We start from the raw sequence: 19,666 nt of genomic DNA, 5'->3' as shown, positions 1-19,666 counted from the left end.
GGGGTTGGCATCACATTACTGAGTTTATTTCACCCCCCACTCTCTGAGTATGCACAGGGACACACGCTCCAGTGATGGTGTTTTCCGTCATGGAGTTAGTTTTGCTCCCTCCCAAGTGTGTGCACTGATGCATGTGCTGGCAGTGGCTGCCTCTGTCCTGGTCAGAGGCAGGGCCAGCGTCTGAGCCAGCTCCATTCCCTCTAAGTGTGTACACTCTTGTTGGCAATGGCAGCCTCTACCTTAGTGGAGAGAAAGAGTGGCTGGGCAGGAGCTCAGTGCAGGCTGGGGAGGGGAGCTGGGAACAGGTGCCGGGGCAGTTCTGGCAGGCCAGCCAGAACCCCAGGCAGTTTTCAATCTGCTGCCTCCACACTGTGACTGTGAGTGAGCAAGTCTGTGCATGTGTTCTTTAAGAGCAGAGTCTCGGTTTCTTATAGTCGTCTGGTTAAGTCTCACTGGTTTTCAAACCAGCTAAGGGGGCTCATCTTCTTGGTGTTGGACCCCAGGGCTGTGGTTCCTAAGATGTGGCTCAAAGCTCTCACCCCCCAGGAAGATCCCCGAGCCTGTGATATCCCCCTCCTCTTGTGTGTCCCCTGCTAGGGATGTGGGTCCCAACCAAATCACTTCTCCTCTCTTCCTAACAGACTCTGGGTGGATCTTTATTTACATTCTTGGTTGTGGAAGAGCTTTCTTGCTAGTCCCCAGGTCTATTTCAGTGAGAGTCTCTCTATATGCACTTGTAGTTTTGATGTGTTGATGAGGGAAGGTGAGCCCAGCATCCTCCTACTCTACCATCTTGATCTCTGCCACAACTGAATATTTTTATTTAAAAAAAAAGAAGAAAACCCGCCACCACCTTCCATAGTAAACAGAAATAAACTCAAGATGCATCACAGATGCAACTGTAAAAGTTAAAACAAAAGAACTCTCCCCAAAATAGGGGGAAATCTATGTAATATTAGGGTAAGCAATAATTTTATACAGCATACAAAAAGCACTAACCATAAAATAATTGGTAAATTAGATTTAATCAAAATTAAAATTCTCTGTTCTCCCAAGACACTGGTGAGAAAATGACTGGGAGAAAATATTCAATGTACATATACATGAAAACACTTCCAAAAGAAGACATAAAAATGGTTAGTAAATACATGAAAAAAATGCTCAAGGTCATTAGTCATAAGGGAAATGCAAGTTAAACCACAAGTATATACCACTACAAATCTACCAAAATGGTACAATTAAAAGTCTGATGGCACCAGGAGTCTGGAGGGTAGAGTAACTGGAGTACTCAACCATTGTTGGTGGGAGTTTCAACTGTTATAACGACTTTGGAACACATTTTCGGCAGTTTCTCATAAGATGAAATATACACTTATTCTATGCCCAATAACTCTACTCTTGGATGTTTACCCAGCAAAAATTAAACACATGTTCTCCAAAAGACTTGTATATGCATGTCCATTGCAGCTTTACTTACAAACAGGTAAAATACTGGAAACAACCCAAAGATTCATTAACAGATGATTGAAAAAACAAGTTTTGTTAGAATCATATAATGGAATACTGCTGATACAAGCAACAACATGGATGAATCTCAGAAAGAAAAAAAAAGCCAAGTGAACAAAGCAAGACTCAGATAATACTATTTGATTGAATTTATATGAAATTCTAGAATAGGCTACATTCTATAGTGACAGAAATCATATCAGTGGCTGCATAAGGTAGAGAATAGGGGCACTGACTGCTCAGGGGCACAAGGAAATTTGGGAGGTAATGGTATTGATCCATATGTTGATACATATGTATTATGTGTCAAAACTCATCATACTGTTACACTTAGAGTGGGTGCATTCATGATATTGTATATAAATTATACATGAATAAGTCGACCAAAAAATCATGAATTCATATTAATACTTTCTTTCAAAATGAAAGATAATAAAATTTTAATTTGACTTCTTTGATTCCTTACTTGTAACTTTTTTCTGTTACATTAACTTTGCTACCTTTTGCTTTATCCTATGCTGTATATCAAATACAGTCAAAGTAATTATACCAATATTATTACTAACAATAAGACTGTTTGAAAGTCACTTGAAACAATTCTTTTGTCTGTGTGGTTATGTCATCAACATGATATGTGTTTAGGTTTATTTATTTGTTTCTAATTTTGAGTAATTGGTATTTTAGGGGTCAATTTTTCTTTATATCAGTCATTTACATGATCCCAAACTGAACCATATAACCAGTGCTGTTCAAATAAGTCTTATTTCTATTCTGAACTCTCCCCCATCTTATTTTCCCTATTCCCCTCTAAGTAACCATTTTATTAACTTTTGGTTTATTTTTCCAATCTTTCTTTTTTTTGCAAATAAAAGAAAATAAATGTGCCTATCTGAACCAATCCTCTTTCTTACAAAAAGAGCAGCTGTATATTACATGTAACGTGATGAATATAGCGTTGTATCCCTTAAGAACAGGTCCTGGAGATCATGTCATATCAGTGTATGGAAATCGTGCTTATCCATTTTAAATGTTGCCACGTATCCATTGTGTGGAAGTATCATATTTTATTCAACTAGTCCTCTGTGGGTAGGCATTGGTGTGGGTAGGCTCCCAATCTTTTGCCATTATATGCCACAAATAACCTTATACCAAAGTAATTTCAAAGTTTTTAAGTATATCTTTAGGATAAAATTCCAGAAGGATTGCTGAGTGCAAGGTTAAGTGCACATGTATTTTTGCTGAATATCAACAAATTCCACTCCATAGAGGTTCTACCAGTTGTCTTTACCACCTGCACTGTATGTGAATCTTGTTCCCCATAATCTCACCAAGAGAGTGTGATACATTTGGTAGCTTAGAGAGGGCTGCAACTTCTTTGACCCTACTCCCCTTGATATGTGGGGTCTATTTATATCCCTGTAACAGTTAATTCTATGTACCATCTTGACTGGGCTAAGGGATGCCCAGATAGCTGCTAAAACATGATTTCTGGGTGTGTCTGTATTTCTGGAAGAGATTAGCATTTGAATCAGTAGACTTAGTAAAAAAAAAAAAAAAACGTCACCCTCACCAGTGCAGCTGGGCATCATCCAATCATTGAGGGCCTGAATAAAACAAAAAGGCAGAGAGGAAGGGTGAATTTGCTTTCTCTGCTTGAGCTGAGACACCCCTTTATGCCACCCTCGGACATCAGTTCTGGTTCTCAAGCCTTCAGATTTGGACTGGGTCTTACACTTTCAGCTCCTCTGATTCTTAGGCCTTAGACTCAGAATGAATTACACCACCAGCTTTCCTCGTTCTCCAGCTTGCAGATGGCAGACTGTGGGACTTCTTGGGGTCTATAATCACGTGAGCACATATACTACCAGTTTTATTTCTCTAAAAAACCTGGACTAATATGGATTTTGATACCAGGAGTGGCTTTAGAGGAACAGAATTTTAAAGATGAGTTTTCTGAATTGGTTCTGGCGTTGCTGAAATTGGCTCTCTAATCTGATTAAAGACTCTAATAACTCTTTCCAGTAGTAAAGAGAGTACTGATAGTCTGTGGTGAACTGTTGATTAAAGATAGGTAACATATCTGCATCGGAAACTCCTAATCAACCACTCTATGAAGCAAAGAGAGAAGTGGATACTTTTGGATATTTTTTTAAAACTAAGGGATAAATGACATTGGTTGGTTGCCTAATGTTGCTGGACAAAGTGGTGAAAGAAAAGCATGAACCCGGGGATTCCAATTCCCAGCTCAGGCACTCCGTAAGTGCTCTAAGAGCTCCTACGCACGCCCTGAAGTAGAGCCTTATCTCTAGGAGTCACAGGGCTGAAACTGGTGAAAATGAAATACAGAAACTCATTTTGAGATAGGCTGAATTACAACACAAATTGAACTCCCAGCCTCACTGTTCAAGTGAAGGGACTGATTAGGAAAGAACGAGATCCTGTAAGTTGGGATGGGATGTGTGAGAAGACCCTGATGAAACTGCGGAAACTGAGCCTTCTCTAGTGAGTCTTCCTAACCAGGGGAAGAGTTCTCCCCCACACACACACCCAGTAGCAGCAGCCTCCCCACCCACAGTGGTAGCAGCTTCTCCATCTCTATCTGAGGGGATTAACCCTGCATTGCCTGAGGAAACAGTAATGGCCTCCCCTGAGATAGCTGCCACGGAAAACAATGCTGATTCTCCTCAGGACCCACCCCACTACACGCTCTGCTTCTGGACCTACAACTAGAGTCAAGACTTAGCAGACCTCTAGAGGTGAGGTACAAAGTGTGACCCATAAGGGTGTGTACTACACTTCATGAGAACTATTTGAGTTTTCTAATCTATACAAGCAGATGTCCAGGGAACATGTGTGGGAATGGACTCTGAGGGTGTAGGATAATGCTGAAGGGAATGTAAAGTTGGATCAGGCTGAATTTATTGGTATGGGCTCACTAAGCTGAGATTCTGCATTTCATGTTGCAGCTTGGGGAGTTAGAAAGGGCTCTAACTGGAAATACCCAGCCTCTCTTGGTTTAATGTAAAGGAAGGGATTCAGAGGCTTAGGGAGACTGAAATGTTAGAGTGAACTTGTCATTTAAGACTTACTCACCCACACTGAAGGGGTTCAGAGGACATACCTTTCACTAATATTTTGAGAAATAAATTTATGAGGGGAGCCTAACATCCTTGAAGGGCTCCATGATGGCTCTTCCCTGGAGGACAGATCTTAGAGTGGGAACCACGGCCACTCAATTGGGAAGCCTAAATGCAATAGGAATATACGTATCCTAGGGTGGCAGGGGCCAAGTGGTGGCACTCAAGCACCAAAGACAAGGAAGGCAAGATTACCATAATGAACAGTAGAGACAAAGCAGCAATCAGAAAAGTCAGACTCATGCAAACTTTTGGTCTTGGTGAGTTAATCACGATGCTCCTAGAAGAGAAATGGAAATTCTCTCTTGATCTAAATAAGCAGAAAAGCTCTAAGTCAAGTGAACAAAAGTCACTTAACTCAGAAAAACAGAGAGTCACAGCCATTCAATCAATTCCCAGAGTTAAGCCAGTTTACAGACCCCAAACCCCTTGAATGAATGGGAGACCAGTTCCCCTTGAGGAAGGACCCTGATACACTAATGAAAATTTGTACAGTTAACTTTTCTCCCAGCCTTCCCTAGAGGGACCTGTGGCCCTTTACCAGGGTAACTGTACATTGGGGGAAAGGAAATAATCATACCTTTCAGAGACTACCAGACAGTGGATCTGAACTGACACTGATTCCCGAAGACCCAAAACATCACTGTGGCCCTCCAGTCAGATTAGGTGCTCATGGAGGTCAGGTGGTCAATGGAGCTTTAGCTCAGGCCCATCTCACAGTAGGTCCAGTGGCTCTCTGAACCCACCCTGTGGTTATTTACCCAGTTGCAGAATACATAATTGGAAAAGACATATTAGCAGCTGGAAAAATCCTCACATTGGTTCCCTACTTATGCAGTGAGGGCTATTATGGTAGAAAAGGTTAAGTGGAAGCTATTAGTACTGTCTCTACCTAGGAAAATAATAAACCAAAAGTAATACTACATCCCTCGAAGGATCACAGATACTACTGCCACTATCGAGGACTTGGAAGGATGCAGGGGTGGTGATTCACACCACATCCTCATTCATCTCTATTTGGCCTGTGCAAAAGACAGGTGGATCTTGGAGAATGACAGTGGATTACTTTATTGTAAGCTTAACCAGGTGGTGCCTCCAATTGCAGGTGCTGTACCAGATATGGTTTCATCGCTTGAGCAAATTAACACATCCCGGGGTACCTGGTATGCAGCTATTGATATGGCAAATGTCTTTTTCTCCATACTTGTCCATAAGGTCCGCCAGCAGCAGTTTGCTTTCAACTGGCAAGGTTAGCAATGCACATACACTGTTCTCCCTCAGAGGCATATCAACCCTCCAGCCCTATTCATAATTTAGTTTGCAGGGATCTCAATCACCTTTCCCTTCCACGGGATATCATACTGGCCCATTATATTGATGATATTATGTTGATTACACCTAGTGAGTGAGTAGTAGTAACAACCCTAGGCTAATTGGTAAGATATTTGCGTGTCAGAGGGTGGGAAATAAATCTGACTAAAATTCACTTCTACCTCAGTGAAATTTATAGGGGTCCTGTGGTATGGAGCATGTCAATATATCACTTCTAAGATAAAGAGGAAGTGGAATCTGGCTTTCCTACAACCAAGAAAGAGGCTCAATACCTAGTGGTCCTCTTTGGATTTCGGAGGCAACATATTCCTTCCTCATTTGGTGTGTTACTCCAGTCCATTTACTAAGTGACCTGAAAAACTGTTAGTTTTGAGTGGGGCCCAGAAGAAGAGAAGGCTCTGCCCCAGGTCCAGGCTGCTGTGCAAACTGCTCTGCCCCTTGGGCCATATGATCCAGCACATCCAATGGCGCTTGAAGTCTCTCTGGCAGGTACGGACACCGTTTGGAGCCTTTGTCAGGCTCCTATAGGTAAATCACACTGCAGGCCTTTAAGATTTTGGAGCAATGCCGTGCCATCACCTTCGGATGACTGCTCTCCTTCTGAGAAACAGCTCTTGGCGTATTAGTGGGCCATAGTAGCTACTGAATGCTTGATGATGGGCCACCAAGTTGCCCATCATGAAATGGGTATTATCTGACCCACCACGCCATAAAGTGGGCCTGCACAGTACACTCCACCATCAAATGGAACTGATATATACAAAGTCAGGCCCAAGCAGGGGAGCCTCATGGGGAGTTCCCTGTGATCAGTTGACAGGGGAAGAGAAGATCTGGGCCTGGTTTAGAGATGGTTCTGCATGATATACATGCACCACCTGAATGTGGACAGCTGCAACACTACGGCCTTTCTCTGGGACATCCCTGAAGGATAGTGGTGAAGAGAAATTCTCTCAGTGGACAGAACTTTGGGGAGTTCACTTAGTTGTGCACATTGCTTACAAGGAGAAAAGGCCAGATCTGTGATTATATACCAATTCATGGGCTGTGACCAAAGGTTTGTCTGCATGGTTAGGGACATGGAAGAAATATGATTTGAAAATTGGTGACAAAGAAATATGGGAAAGAGGTATGTGGATAGACCTCTCTGAATGGTCAAAAAACATGAAGATATTTGTGTCCCATGTGAATGCTCACCAAAAGCTTACATCAGCAGAGGATTTTAATAACCGAGTGGACAGGATGACCCATTCTGTTGATACCAGTCAGCCTCTTTCCCCAGCCACCCGTCATCACCCAATGGGCTCATTAACAAACTGGCCATGGTGGCAGGGCAGGGTTGGCAGTTATACATGGGCTTTGCAACATGGACATCCACTCACCAAGGATGACTAAGCTACGGCCACCAATAACTGCCCAATCTTCAGTGGCAGAGACCAACACTGAGCCCCAAATATGGCAACATTTCCTGCAGTGATCAGACAGCTACCTGGTGGGTGCATGCCAGAAGAGGGTTCATTACACTGGACTGCTTCCTGTACAGAAGGGGAAGCATTTTATTCTTACTGGAGTAGACACTCTGGATGTAATTTTCCCTCCCTGCACCCAATGCTTCTGCCAAAGATACCAACCATGGACTTACAGAATGCCTTATCCACCACCATGGTATTCCACACAGCATTGCTTCTGATCAAGGAACTCACTTCATAGGAAAAAAAAAAGTGGCAATTGGTCCATGCTTATAGAATTCACTGGTCTTACCATGTTCCCCACCATCCTGAAGCAGTTGTCTTGACAGAATGGTGGAATGGCCTTTTGAAGACTCAGTTATAGTGCCAGCTAGGTGGCCATACCTTACAGGGCTGGAGCAAGGGTCTCCAGAATGCTGTATATGTCCTGAATCAACGTCCAATATATGGTGCTGTTTCTCCCAAACCCAGGATTCATGAGTCCAGGAATCAAGGTGGAAATGGAATTGACACCACTCATTATTTTTTATTTTTTAAATTTTATTTATTTATTTATTTTTGGCTGTGTTGGGTCTTCATTTCTGTGTGAGGGCTTTCTCTAGTTGCGTTGAGTGGAGGCCACTCTTCATCGCGGTGCGCGGGCCTCTCACTATCGTGGCCTCTCTTGTTGAGGAGCACAGGCTCCAGATGCCCAGGCTCAGTAGTTGTGGCTCATGGGCCTAGTTGCTCCGCAGCATGTGGGATCTTCCCAGACCAGGGCTCGAACCCGTGTCCCCTGCATTAGCAGGCAGATTCTCCACCACTGCGCCACCAGGAAAGCCCAACACCACTCATTATTAACCTTAGTGACCCACTAGCAAAGTTTTTGCTTCCTGTTTCCATGACTTTACTCTTTGCTGGCCTAGAGGTCTTAGTCCTAGAGGGAGGAATGCTTCCACCAGGAGACACAACAATGATTCTATTAACTGGAAGTTAAGACTGCCATCTGCCATCATCAAAACATCTACAAACAATAAATGCTGGAGAGGGTGTGGGAAAAGGGAACACTCTTGCACTGCTGGTGGGAATGTAAATTGATACAGCCACTATGGAGAACAGTATGGAGGTTCCTTAAAAAACTACAAATAGAACTACCATACAACCCAGCAATCCCACTACTGGGCATATACCCTGAGAAAACCATAATTAGAAAAGAGTCATGTACCACAATGTTCATTGCAGCTCTATTTACAATAGCCAGGACATGGAAGCAACCTAAGTGTCCATCATCGGATGAATGGATAAAGAAGATGTGGCACATATATACAATGGAATATTACTCAGCCATAAAAAGAAACGAAATTGAGTTACTTGTAGTGAGGTGGATGGACCTAGAGCCTGTCATACAGAGTGAAGTAAGTCAGAAAGAGAAAAACACATACCGTATGCTAACACATATATATGGAATCTAAAAAAAAAAAAAGAAGTCTCTGAAGAACCTAGGGGCAGGATAGGAATAAAGACGCAGACATAGAGAATGGACTTGAGGACATGGGGAGGGGGAAGGGTAAGCTGGAACGCAGTGAGAGAGTGGCGTGGACATATATACACTACCAAATGTAAAATAGATAGCTAGTGGGAAGCAGCCACATAGCACAGGGAGATCAGCTCGATGCTTTGTGTCTACCTAGAGGGGTGGGATAGTGAGGGTGGGAGGGACATGCAAGAGGGAGGAGATATGGATATATATGTATATGTATAACTGATTCACTTTGTTATAAATCAGAAACTAACACACCATTGTAAAGCAATTATACTCCAATAAAGATGTTTAAAAAGAAAAGAAAAGAAAAAAAGACTGCCACCTGGCCAGTTTGGGCTCCTCATGCCTCTGAATCAATAGGCAACGAATGGAACTATGGTGATGGCTGGGGTGATTGATCCTGATTACCCAGGGGAAATTGGACTACTTCTCCACAGTAAAGGTAAGGAAGAGTAGGTCTGGAACACAGGAAATAGCTTAGGGTGTCTCAGTATTACCATGCCCTGTTATTAAGGTCAATGGAAAACTATAACAACCCAATCCAGCATTGGCCCAGACCCTTCAGGAATAAAGGTTTGGATCACCCCACCAGGTAAAGAACAATGATTAGATGAAGTACTTGCTGAAGGCAAAGGGAACAGAGTGGGTGGTAAAAGAAGATGGTCATAAATACCAGCTACAACCATGTGACCAGTTATAGAAACAAGGACTGTAATACGTTGCGAGTATGTTCTTATTTTTATATGAATACATTTGCATTCATATTTCCTGTTTGTTTTCTTTCCTTTCTTTTTCCTTGTTATTTCCTCTTATTCCCTTAACATGTAGCATAAGACATATTGAATTTATATCATAGTATCTCATTATTAATTTCACATCATAGTATTTAAGTTACCGGATATCAGGAAGAACAAACATCCCTGAGGGCTTTACCTCCTCTTCTGGGGAAAGGATAAATATATAAATCACCATATCCTGTTGGTTCTGTTTCTCTGCTGAACCCTAATACAAGTACCATTCCATGATGGGTTGTACACACTAAACCAGAGGCCTCTACATGGGTGGGAACCAGGGGCTGGAAGGAGAAGTGGCACCACTTACCATCACTACCTATGACTCACTGAGGTGGTTTGTGCCTCCTGTCCCCTGCAACTCTAGGCTCTGCAGGGTCACCAAATGGGTCATACTTTCACAGTGGGACAAAGCTGGAGTCCCACCTGGGCATTTGGGGCTCCCTGTGTCCCTGCAGTAGCAAGAAGAGGTGTCACAGTCTTGACAGGCATACTGGAGCCTAATCATTGAGAGGAGGTAGGGCATATGTGTGGAACCCAGGTGATCTCCTTAGGTGCCTCTTTGTATTTTCTAGCTCTATTGCTACTATAAATGGATAGATTCAGCAATCCGAGCCTGAGAAAGACATGGTGACCAGGCACTCGGGTGCTTTAAAGATAAGGGCCTGGGTAATAACACAGGGTTAACATCCAACCCAAGTCATCAGAATGCTATCTAGAGATGAGGAAAACTAGAACAGATAGTGGAGAGACAGTATCAACTTTAGCCCCAGAACCAAACACAGTACTAGGGTCTCTGCTTCATCCCACTAACCTCCCTCTTCTATGGTTCCCCACAGGCAGAGATGCCTGCCAGAATCCTGGAGGAGCTGTTTCCAGAACATACAAAGAAAAGTTGATCAGAGCAATGCAAAGACCAGACTGTGGAATTTCCCAATGAGCCACCTTCATCCTCCTCCCAGGAAAGTCTTGCTGACCAGCTGCTGGGATTATGATCAGCACAGAGCCTCCAGATGTTAGCTCTTTGGGGTCAGTCTCAGTTGCTGGGAGGTGCACGGCCAAGCTCTTACCCTTCCCAGGGCACTCACATCCAGTGAATAAGCAAGAGGAGGGAATGAAGACCAGGCCATTTTGGACCAATTCAAGACTAGTCTGTCAGGCAATATTCATCCTAGAGCTTGCTGCCAGGTTGGCCAAGGCTGAAATGTGAAATGGCCAAGGCTATTTCTCATCTGCACAACTGACTTCATCAACCTTTCTCTCTAACCTTTAATTCAGTGTCTGCTACTGGAGAACTCAAACTATCATAATGAAGTAACTACTGAAAGCACCTAGATGTCCTAGGGCCAAGGGAACAAAGGAAAGAGGTTGGGTTCATTCAAGTACTGGTGATTTAAGGAGGCCCCCTGCAGAGCAGGCACCAAGACCTCTAAGGAGAGCAAGTGACTAGCTGATGCTGGTGCTTCAGCAACTCAGAGGAGGACCACACTGCTAACCCCAGAGCTGCAACTCTGATCTCTGAAAGTATCAGTGGTCATCTGGTGCTGGTACTTCTAATGAAGAATGAGGGTAGTTCTAACAGGGTCAACAAAACTGCAATACAAAGCCAAATGTGGCTACCAAAATGACAGAGTAACTTTTAGCACACAAGAAAGTAAACTCCCTGCTCCCTTCATCCACCATTCCAGGCTACTTCTACTGCCCCCTTTTGGCACAGCTACCTGGAAAAGAGCTGGCAAAGCAGCAACGGGGTATGTAGCGGCACATCCCGGACATTACATTTTAAGAATACAAAGGTGGGAGGAGGTTTACAACTGATGAGACATTAGCTTAAAAATGTGACTTTGCCATGCCTTTGCTCAGGAAACATAAAGAGATGACTTCCAGGAAAAAAAATGAACTTTTAATATTGCTTAACACACTGAAGAGTAAGTAAGAACATGCTAGGAATCCTTCTGTGAAATATTAATGCTTATGATTCTGACATGAGGGATCCTTAAATTTTTCTTGAAACAGTCAGACATGCCCTAATACTTCTCTACTATTAAAAGAAAAACCAGAGATTTAAAAAAAAATGAAGCAGGAGCCTTAGTCACCTTCTTCCTCCTCAGTCTCTTTTTCTTCCATCGTTTCTGCCTCTTCCTTTTTATGTTTCTCATAAAGCACAAAGATGCAACGTAAAAATAAACAAGTCAAAGGAATAAGCCACAATAATGGCTGTTTTCCCTTCTCCTTCAGTCCTGTCTCTTCTGCTTGGGGATTAAAAGGTGGGCCACTACTATTACTACCTCCATTGCCTTGCTGTTCACAGTAGGGAGGTGCCCATCCAGGATTGCAGTGGCATTGCTGTTTATTATTGCAGATCCCCTTCATATGGCAGGTCTCAGGCTGACAGGCTTGTGGTACACGAACCATACTGACACACTTGTTGCGGATACATATCTTTCCTGGACCACACATTGTGCCGTCTTTCACTTGACCGATATCAGATATGGACATCCCTATATGATAATCAGTGCCCCAACAAGTGGTGTCATTGAAGTGAAGCTGATGCACTGTGGAATGTTCTATCAGATTAGGAATTACTCCCACATTTTCACACTGAACTCTCCCACACAGGATATCAGGGGATGCACATTTTACGTACTGTGTGTCTTTGATACCACAGTGACCAAATCGATTTCCTTGGGTGTTGATTTCTTTGTAGCAACTCTGAGGTGCACTCCTTGCATCTTTGCCAAATATCTCCCTGCACTGTTCATCATGGTTATTACAGCTCTTTTGATAGCAGTAGGCACCATCACTACAGGGAATCCCATCCTGCACATATACATCTTCTGGGCACTGATGGGATGTCCCATTGCACCACTCTGGAAGGTCACATTCACTGACCTGTTTTCTGCACAAAGTCCCTGATGACATGACCTTGCAGTCTTTACAACAAAGCCCGAAAGCACAAGCAGCTCCAGGCTTCAGAGTGCAATTCAACAGACAGCAGGGATCATTTCTGCACTGCTCTATGGTTCCACAGTCACACTCCTCTCCTTCTTCAACCACTAGGTTCCCACAATACTTCAGCCTAAAGATATTCCCTGGATGTGGAGGAGAGTAAAGACATAATCCATTACTGATAAGATTGTCCCAATACTCGGCATAACTGCAGTTGCTGAATTTATTTGTCACCTCTCTGGCAGGAAACATTATGCACCACTGAAGTTCACACACACACCATTCAGTATCATGCTGCATACCTAAATTATGACCAAGTTCATGGGTCACAACAATTGCAAAAGCATACAGACTCTCGTCTTCAAAAACATTAACTCCACTATTAAAAGGACGCTGGCATATTCCACCAACATAGGCAAGTCCAAGCGTTATGCCAAACGATTTCTTTATGAAAAGATGGGCCGCATCATGTGACAGTCGGTGATCAAGGCTAAAATACTTCCAAACAGAAAAATCCTCCAAAAGCTTATCTATGTTATCGATGGGAACTGGGTTTCCTTTAGTCCAGACTTCAAGCCCAGTTAAAATTACAACAAGTTCCAAAGAGTGATACAAGCTACCTATTATATTGACAACATCAAGTATTTCACGCTGCACTACTGACACATTACTTTCCGAGTGAACGAATCGAAGATGGTCCACAACCACTACCAACTCAAGAAAACGCAAGTGGGTCCACCAGCCTGTGTAAGAACTTTGCATCAGAGTGAAATTATGCAACTCTTGCAACTCCAGTTGGCGTGCTATATCCTCTTCTGTTAACCCACATCTCATAGGTGGGAACTGTGTATCATCACTGTCTATCTTATACACCCAGTGTTCAAATGTGGCAGAAAACCTAACTGGTTCAATTTCATAAGCAAGATCATTTATCTGTAGTATTCCTCGAAAACCTCCAGAACAAGTACTGAGGGCAACCAGGGACTTGGGAACCCCCTCCACATAACCATGATAGTAGCAGTCATCAGGAACAAAAGGCTGATCCTGGCGGAGGGCACGCTGGTCTGTGTAGGTGAACACTGGGAGGTATCTGGAAACCAAGAACTTCTGGACCCTCATGTGGGCAATGTGTCTCTGGCCCCCAAACCGCAGGCTGTAGGAGAGCCAGCCCGGAGCCTTTGCATTTCCGCCCCTGCCAGTCACCTTCAAGGGGATCACCAGTTCTGGAGAGGAGAAGTGCTGGGAGGCCCTGGCCTGAGAGTGGTCAGAAATGAACAAAGACACCCCAAATGAGAGCAGCAGAAGAGTGGCTCTGATGTGCACCAGGGCCTCACCCACTGCCATTATGGAGGCATCTGTTTAGGGCTGAAGAGGGCAGGGCATCAGGCGCTACTGGTCTGGCTCCTCCCTCTGAGCTGTTCAGGGTGCCGGGCTGACCTTTATGGATCTATGTCCTGGAAGAGGTGAACCATCAGAGCTTCAGTGCTGAAAGTGAAAACAGAAAGAAGAGCTAGGATGGGGTGGTTGGGGCAGGGAGGGTGGGGGGCTGGAGAGAGAGAAGAAGGTGATTTCAATTGGGACAAGGCTTGAATCAATAAAATTCCTGAGATTGTTTCATATATAAGTAAGGGCAAGGGGTGGGGGAAGAGCAGGTTACCTGGGAAAGAGATGAAGGAAATGCATCATAGGTTGGTAATTATTGAACCTGATAAAGATTCATTATATACTGTTCTCTAAACATGTACACTGGCATGACATTTTCCCTACTAAAAAGATTGACATCTGACTCCCAATTTCTCCTCTACCCAAAAATCTACTGATACTCTGCTAGCTTCAGTAAGCATGTAGACAGCCCATCCAAAGCTCACCATTTTTTTTATCCCTTTATTCAGACAGTTTGATCTATCTTTCCTTCTCTTCTACAGACATCTTATCTAGCCCCCATTTCTGTTTGAGGTTAGCAGTCAAACTAAGCCTCACTTAATGGACTCATTAGTTTTGTGAGACTCCTCCAATCAAGACAAATTTTTATTTTATAACGCATTCTTACCTGCAGAAAATCCCTGTACATTCAAAGGAAGGCATCCATACTGACGGTGTAATAGGGAAAGGGGCTGCTATTTGGGCACAGCCCCATTGCCTCCAATCACAGCATGGAAGCAGCAGCCTTCTCTCCACCCAGCCCAGCTGCATCATGTTCTGAATCATTAGAGACTCATCTTGGCTGTGTAAATACAGATTCCATTCTATATTTTACATGGCTGGTGAGTTAGCTGAATTCTCTAGAGAAAGCTGGACTGAAGAATTTAAAACTAGAATCAGTTCACTAAAATGTTCAAAGACTACAATTTGAATGGACTTTCTTCATACCTGTTAAAAACATAAATTTTACCTCAGGTAAAAGCTAATTTCACTCATTTTCTGATTTTCAGTTAAAAGTATCAATAATTTGTGCTTCCCTGGTGATGCAGTGGTTAAGACTCCACCTGCCAATGCAGGGGACACAGGTTCGATCCCTGGTCTGGGAAGATCCCACATGCCATGGAGCAACTAAGCCCGTGTGCCACAACTACTGAGCCTGTGCTCTAGAGTCCACAAGCCACAACTACTGAGCCCGTGAACCACAACTACTGAAGCCCATGTGCCTAGAGCCTGTGCTTCGCAACAAGAGAAGCCACTGCAACGAGAAGCCCGCAAACTCGCAACAAAGAGTAGCCCCTGCTCACTGCAACTAGACAAAGCCCATGAGCAGCAACAAAGACCCAACACAGACAGATAAATAAATAAATAAAATTTAAAAGTATCAATAATTTGCTTAATATTTAAAAACAAAAGTTAAAAAAAACTGGAGACACATTTGAACACATATTGGTGGCCGAATATTCTAAATAAGGACACAAATGGGTTCAGTAGTAGAGAGCGTAAGAAATATCCTCAGCATTATGATGTCAAAAACACCTGTACACTCCTGGATACTTTTCCAGAACTAATGTATGAATACTGGAAGCCAAGAATACTAGATGAAACCTCTTAGGGAAAGCACCTCTGATATAGGTGAAATCCTAGTGACCAGATTTCCTTTCCATGTCTCTCTTCATGATATCCCTGGCTACAGATTTGGGAGTATTAAGATGGAAATGTGTGAGTTGGAAGAGGATTATTAAAGCATTATAAAGAGGAAAATAACCTATATTAAGCTTCATCAGAAATATGTGGTAATAATAGAAAATTTCATTGCCAAGAATCTTTGAGTCATACCAGTCTTTGTCACTATTGCACTATTCCAAAGACAAGTCCTGAAGGACCATCACATTACCATTAATTACGTGAACTGGTGTCACACAAAAGCCCTTCCTCTCTAGCATTACCTGTACTTCAAGCAGTGTAAGAATCTTCTTCTGTATCAGTAATTAACTCTTCTATTTCCAGCAGCTATTTCAAACTCCCCAAAACCCCTATTTTACCTTGTCTCCACACACTCTTAGTCACAGCTATTTCAGTGTTTCAAAAACTTAGGTCACAAACCATTCAGGGTCACGAAATCAATTTAGTGAGCCACAACTAAATAAAACAACAGAAAACATCAGAGAGCTTCACACAGATCAGTATCACCTGCTATTACCTGTCACCACAGAAGCTACAGCAGCATTCTGCTGACACATCTTACGCTGATTATCAATTATTTTCTGAACCCCAAAACTAAATTTTTTTTTTTTTTTTTGCGGTAGGCGGGCCTCTCACTGTTGTGGCCTCTCCCGTTGCGGAGCACAGGCTCCAGACGCGAAGGCTCAGCGGCCATGGCTCACGGGCCTAGCTACTCCGTGGCATGTGGGATCTTCCTGGACTGGGGCACGAACCCGTGTCCCCTGCATTGGCAGGCGGACTCTCAACCACTGCGCCTCCAGGGAAGCCCCCAAAACTAAAATTTATACTTTGTCTATGTAGCTGAAGATGGGAATCTGCACATTATATTACCCCATTTCTAGCTGGCTTCCTGAAGAGTTTTGTCAAGAAGGGCATGAGAGGGAGAATAAAAGGCAAAACGAAAGGACATGGGGCTCTACCTGTTTGCCTGCTGTTACTTTCAGTGACCACCACCTGCAATGGGATCTTGCTCTGGTGGCAAGAGTCAGTTACCACATTCCCAGAACCAGCTCCATCAAGCCCTATCAAAGGTACCCAGGGGACAGTGCCCCCTCCTCAGAAGTCTGAAAACCAGATGTACAGAGCCATCTTCCAGTACCCTGGGCAACCCACACCAGCCAGCCAGTGTCTCTTTCTCAGATGTTCCCTGGCTATACCACAAATCTCCTTGATACAAGCCCCATAAAAGAGCACACACCCCTTCTCTGATATCTGAGTCAGAGTTTTAGAGGACCTTTTTCCAAGTCCTTAAGGAACCAGCACCAGCTCAGCATTACCTTATAGTAGGTACAGCTATCAACTCCACAAAAGCCCTTTTCTGAGTTCCAAAATTACCAGCATCACCTGGGCTTGTAATGCCCTATCTTCAACACTCCAGGTCCAGACATATGAGGCCCATTGTGACAGCTTCTAGGTTATGATAACCCCAACCTCTTTCCTTTGTTCCCCCAATCTTACGGGTAGAACTCCTTCTGGCAACTCATACTTCTGTGTACCTCAGTGTCCCCTTTTTTCCCTTTTCAGTCCTCTATTACCTTTTCAAGAATTCCCTATAGTAATTGCTCTTGGTGGGTTTCTCTTTTCTGAACTAGATCTTGACGGATACAGGACTTGGTACCAAGAGTGCTGCCAAGAGAGACAGACAAGATGGGACTCTGGGATTGGCTTGGGTATGTTCATGGCCTTAACACAACACTGAACTCCTTTTTTTTTTTTTTTTGGGCGGTACGCGGGCCTCTCACTGTTGTGGCCTCTCCCATTGTGGAGCACAGGCTCCGGACACGCAGGCTCAGTGGCCATGGCTCACAGGCCCAGCCGCTCTGCGGCATGTGGGATCTTCCCGGACCGGGGCATGAACCCATGTCCCCTGCATCGGCAGGCGGACTCTCAACCACTGCACCACCAGGGAAGCCCTGAACTCCTTTTGAATGGGGAATGGGCACATAGTAACACCACAATTAATTAAATTACTACTCACGTTGATTGTGATGAAGTGCCCTACTGAAGCAAGTGTGTGGGGGACCAAGGGAGGGCTGTGATGATGCCTGTAAGTATCTCGAGGACTGAGGTGTGGAATAGCTATACTAAATTCTAATGGAGATTTTGCAAAATGAGGTTCAAGGCTCTAAATTCTCAGCTCAGATTTCTGATAATGGTGGACAACGCCCCCGCCCCCCCTCCCCCAAATCTCTCTTTTAGCCACATGGCCAACTTCAAAGAAAATCAAAATTTAACTGTGGAGTTACAGAATCACAGAGTAAGCTGAATACAGAGATTTGCCAAGACTGTAGTGGGAAATCTGATTGAGACGGGAAAAAACCTTGACACTTGAAAAGAGGAATTCCAGGTGGACTGGATTGGTTCTGAGTATCTAGATGCTCCCAAGTACCCCTGATTCTCCTTTACCAGGGACGGAGACTACACCTTTCCTGTCTGAGACATCTAACCACCTCTAGCTGGAGATGCTGTAATTATCTCAGCTGGGAAAATTTTCCTGCTAGGGGATGCCTAGTATCCTCAAGACATACTCCTACTGCCCCTTATTGGCTCTAAATGCAAATCAGAATCTAATTCAACATGCTCCAGAGAAAAAGGTTCAACGTCTGAATTGAGAGGAAAGAAAAGGTACTCTAAAATAATAACAATAGTTCACTAATTTATATTGGCAAAAGAAAGGAAATAAACCATATTAGTAGCAGAAAAGACGAAGTGGTTACAGAGATAAAGATATATCTAATAGGATAAAATTCAAGAAGAATTTGTATCTACTTAACAAATAGCTTTGAAATACATAAAGCGAACACTGACGAAACAAAAAGGAGAGGGCTTCCCTGGTGGCGCAGTGGTTGAGAGTCTGCCTGCCGATGCAGGGGACACGGGTTCGTGCCCCGGTCCAGGAAGATCCCACGTGCTGCGGAGTGGCTGGGCCCGTGAGCCAGGGCTGCTGAGCCTGCACGTCCAGAGCCTATGCTCCACAATGGGAGAGGCCACAACAGTGAGAGGCCCACTTACCGCAAAAAAAAAAAAAAAAAAAAAAGGAGAAAGAGAAAAATTCAAAATCTACTTGTACGTATTAGCACACTGTCAGCAATGGATAGAACAACCACCCCCCCCCAAAAAATGAATAAGGAAGTAGAAGATTTAAGCAAAGATAATCAAGTTAATCAAGTTAACCTAACTGATACATATAAAACACCCATCAAAAAAAGTGAGATGACAAAGAAATATGTTAAAGATGAAGGAGCAAGGTAAGAACCTACAAGACCAAATAAATGAAGAGGAAATAGGCAACCTACCTGAAAAAGAATTCAGAGTAATGATAGTAAAGATGATCCAGAATCTCAGAAATAGAATGGAGGCGTGGATTGAGAAAATATAAGAAAAGTTTAACAAAGATCTAGAGGAACTAAAGAACAAACAAACAGAGGTAAGTAACACAATAACTGACATGAAAAATACACCAGAAGGAATCAATAGCGGAATAACTAAGGTAGAAGAACAAATAGTGAGCTGGAAAATAGAATGCTAGAAATAACTGCCAAGGAGCAGAATAAAGAAAAAAGAATGAAAAGAATTGAAGACCGTCTCAGAGCCCTCTGGGACAACATTAAAGGCACCAATATTTGAATTATAGGGATCCCAGAAGAAGAAGAGAAAAAGAAAGGGTCTTAGAAAATATTCAAAGAGATTATAGTGAAAAACTTCCATAACATGGGAAAGGAAATAGCTACCCAAGTCCAGGTAGTGCAGAGAGTCCCATACAGGATAAACCCTAGGCGAAACACACCAAGACAAATATTAATCAAAATAATAAAAATT

At 43.3% G+C, this 19,666-nt stretch overlaps 2 protein-coding genes across 2 annotated transcripts in view; both read right to left on the bottom strand.

The window, feature by feature from the left end:
• Nucleotides 1-799: 799 nt before the first annotated feature.
• On the bottom strand, nucleotides 800-14,047 carry LOC137221720 (disintegrin and metalloproteinase domain-containing protein 20-like). Its single transcript, XM_067731882.1, has one exon. The coding sequence runs from the start codon at nucleotides 14,045-14,047 to the stop codon at nucleotides 11,843-11,845; it is 2,205 nt and encodes a 734-aa protein (XP_067587983.1). The 3' UTR covers nucleotides 800-11,842.
• A 21-nt stretch (nucleotides 14,048-14,068) lies between these two features.
• The window catches only part of MED6 (mediator complex subunit 6), a 58,870-nt gene continuing 53,272 nt past the window's right edge, over nucleotides 14,069-19,666 (bottom strand). Inside the window, exon 9 of the mRNA XM_067731888.1 lies at nucleotides 14,069-14,188. Coding sequence (XP_067587989.1) covers nucleotides 14,143-14,188 — 46 coding nt within the window. The 3' untranslated portion in view covers nucleotides 14,069-14,142. The remainder of the gene's footprint in view (nucleotides 14,189-19,666) is intronic.

Source organism: Pseudorca crassidens, chromosome 1, assembly GCF_039906515.1.
Source record: "Pseudorca crassidens isolate mPseCra1 chromosome 1, mPseCra1.hap1, whole genome shotgun sequence".
Taxonomy (NCBI): domain Eukaryota; kingdom Metazoa; phylum Chordata; class Mammalia; order Artiodactyla; family Delphinidae; genus Pseudorca; species Pseudorca crassidens.
This window is presented reverse-complemented; position numbering and strand designations above follow the sequence as displayed.

Coding starts and splice junctions, on each gene's coding strand:
- LOC137221720 (XM_067731882.1), bottom strand. CDS start 14,047: ATGGCAGTGGGTGAGGCCCTGGTGCACATCAGAGCCACTCTTCTGCTG.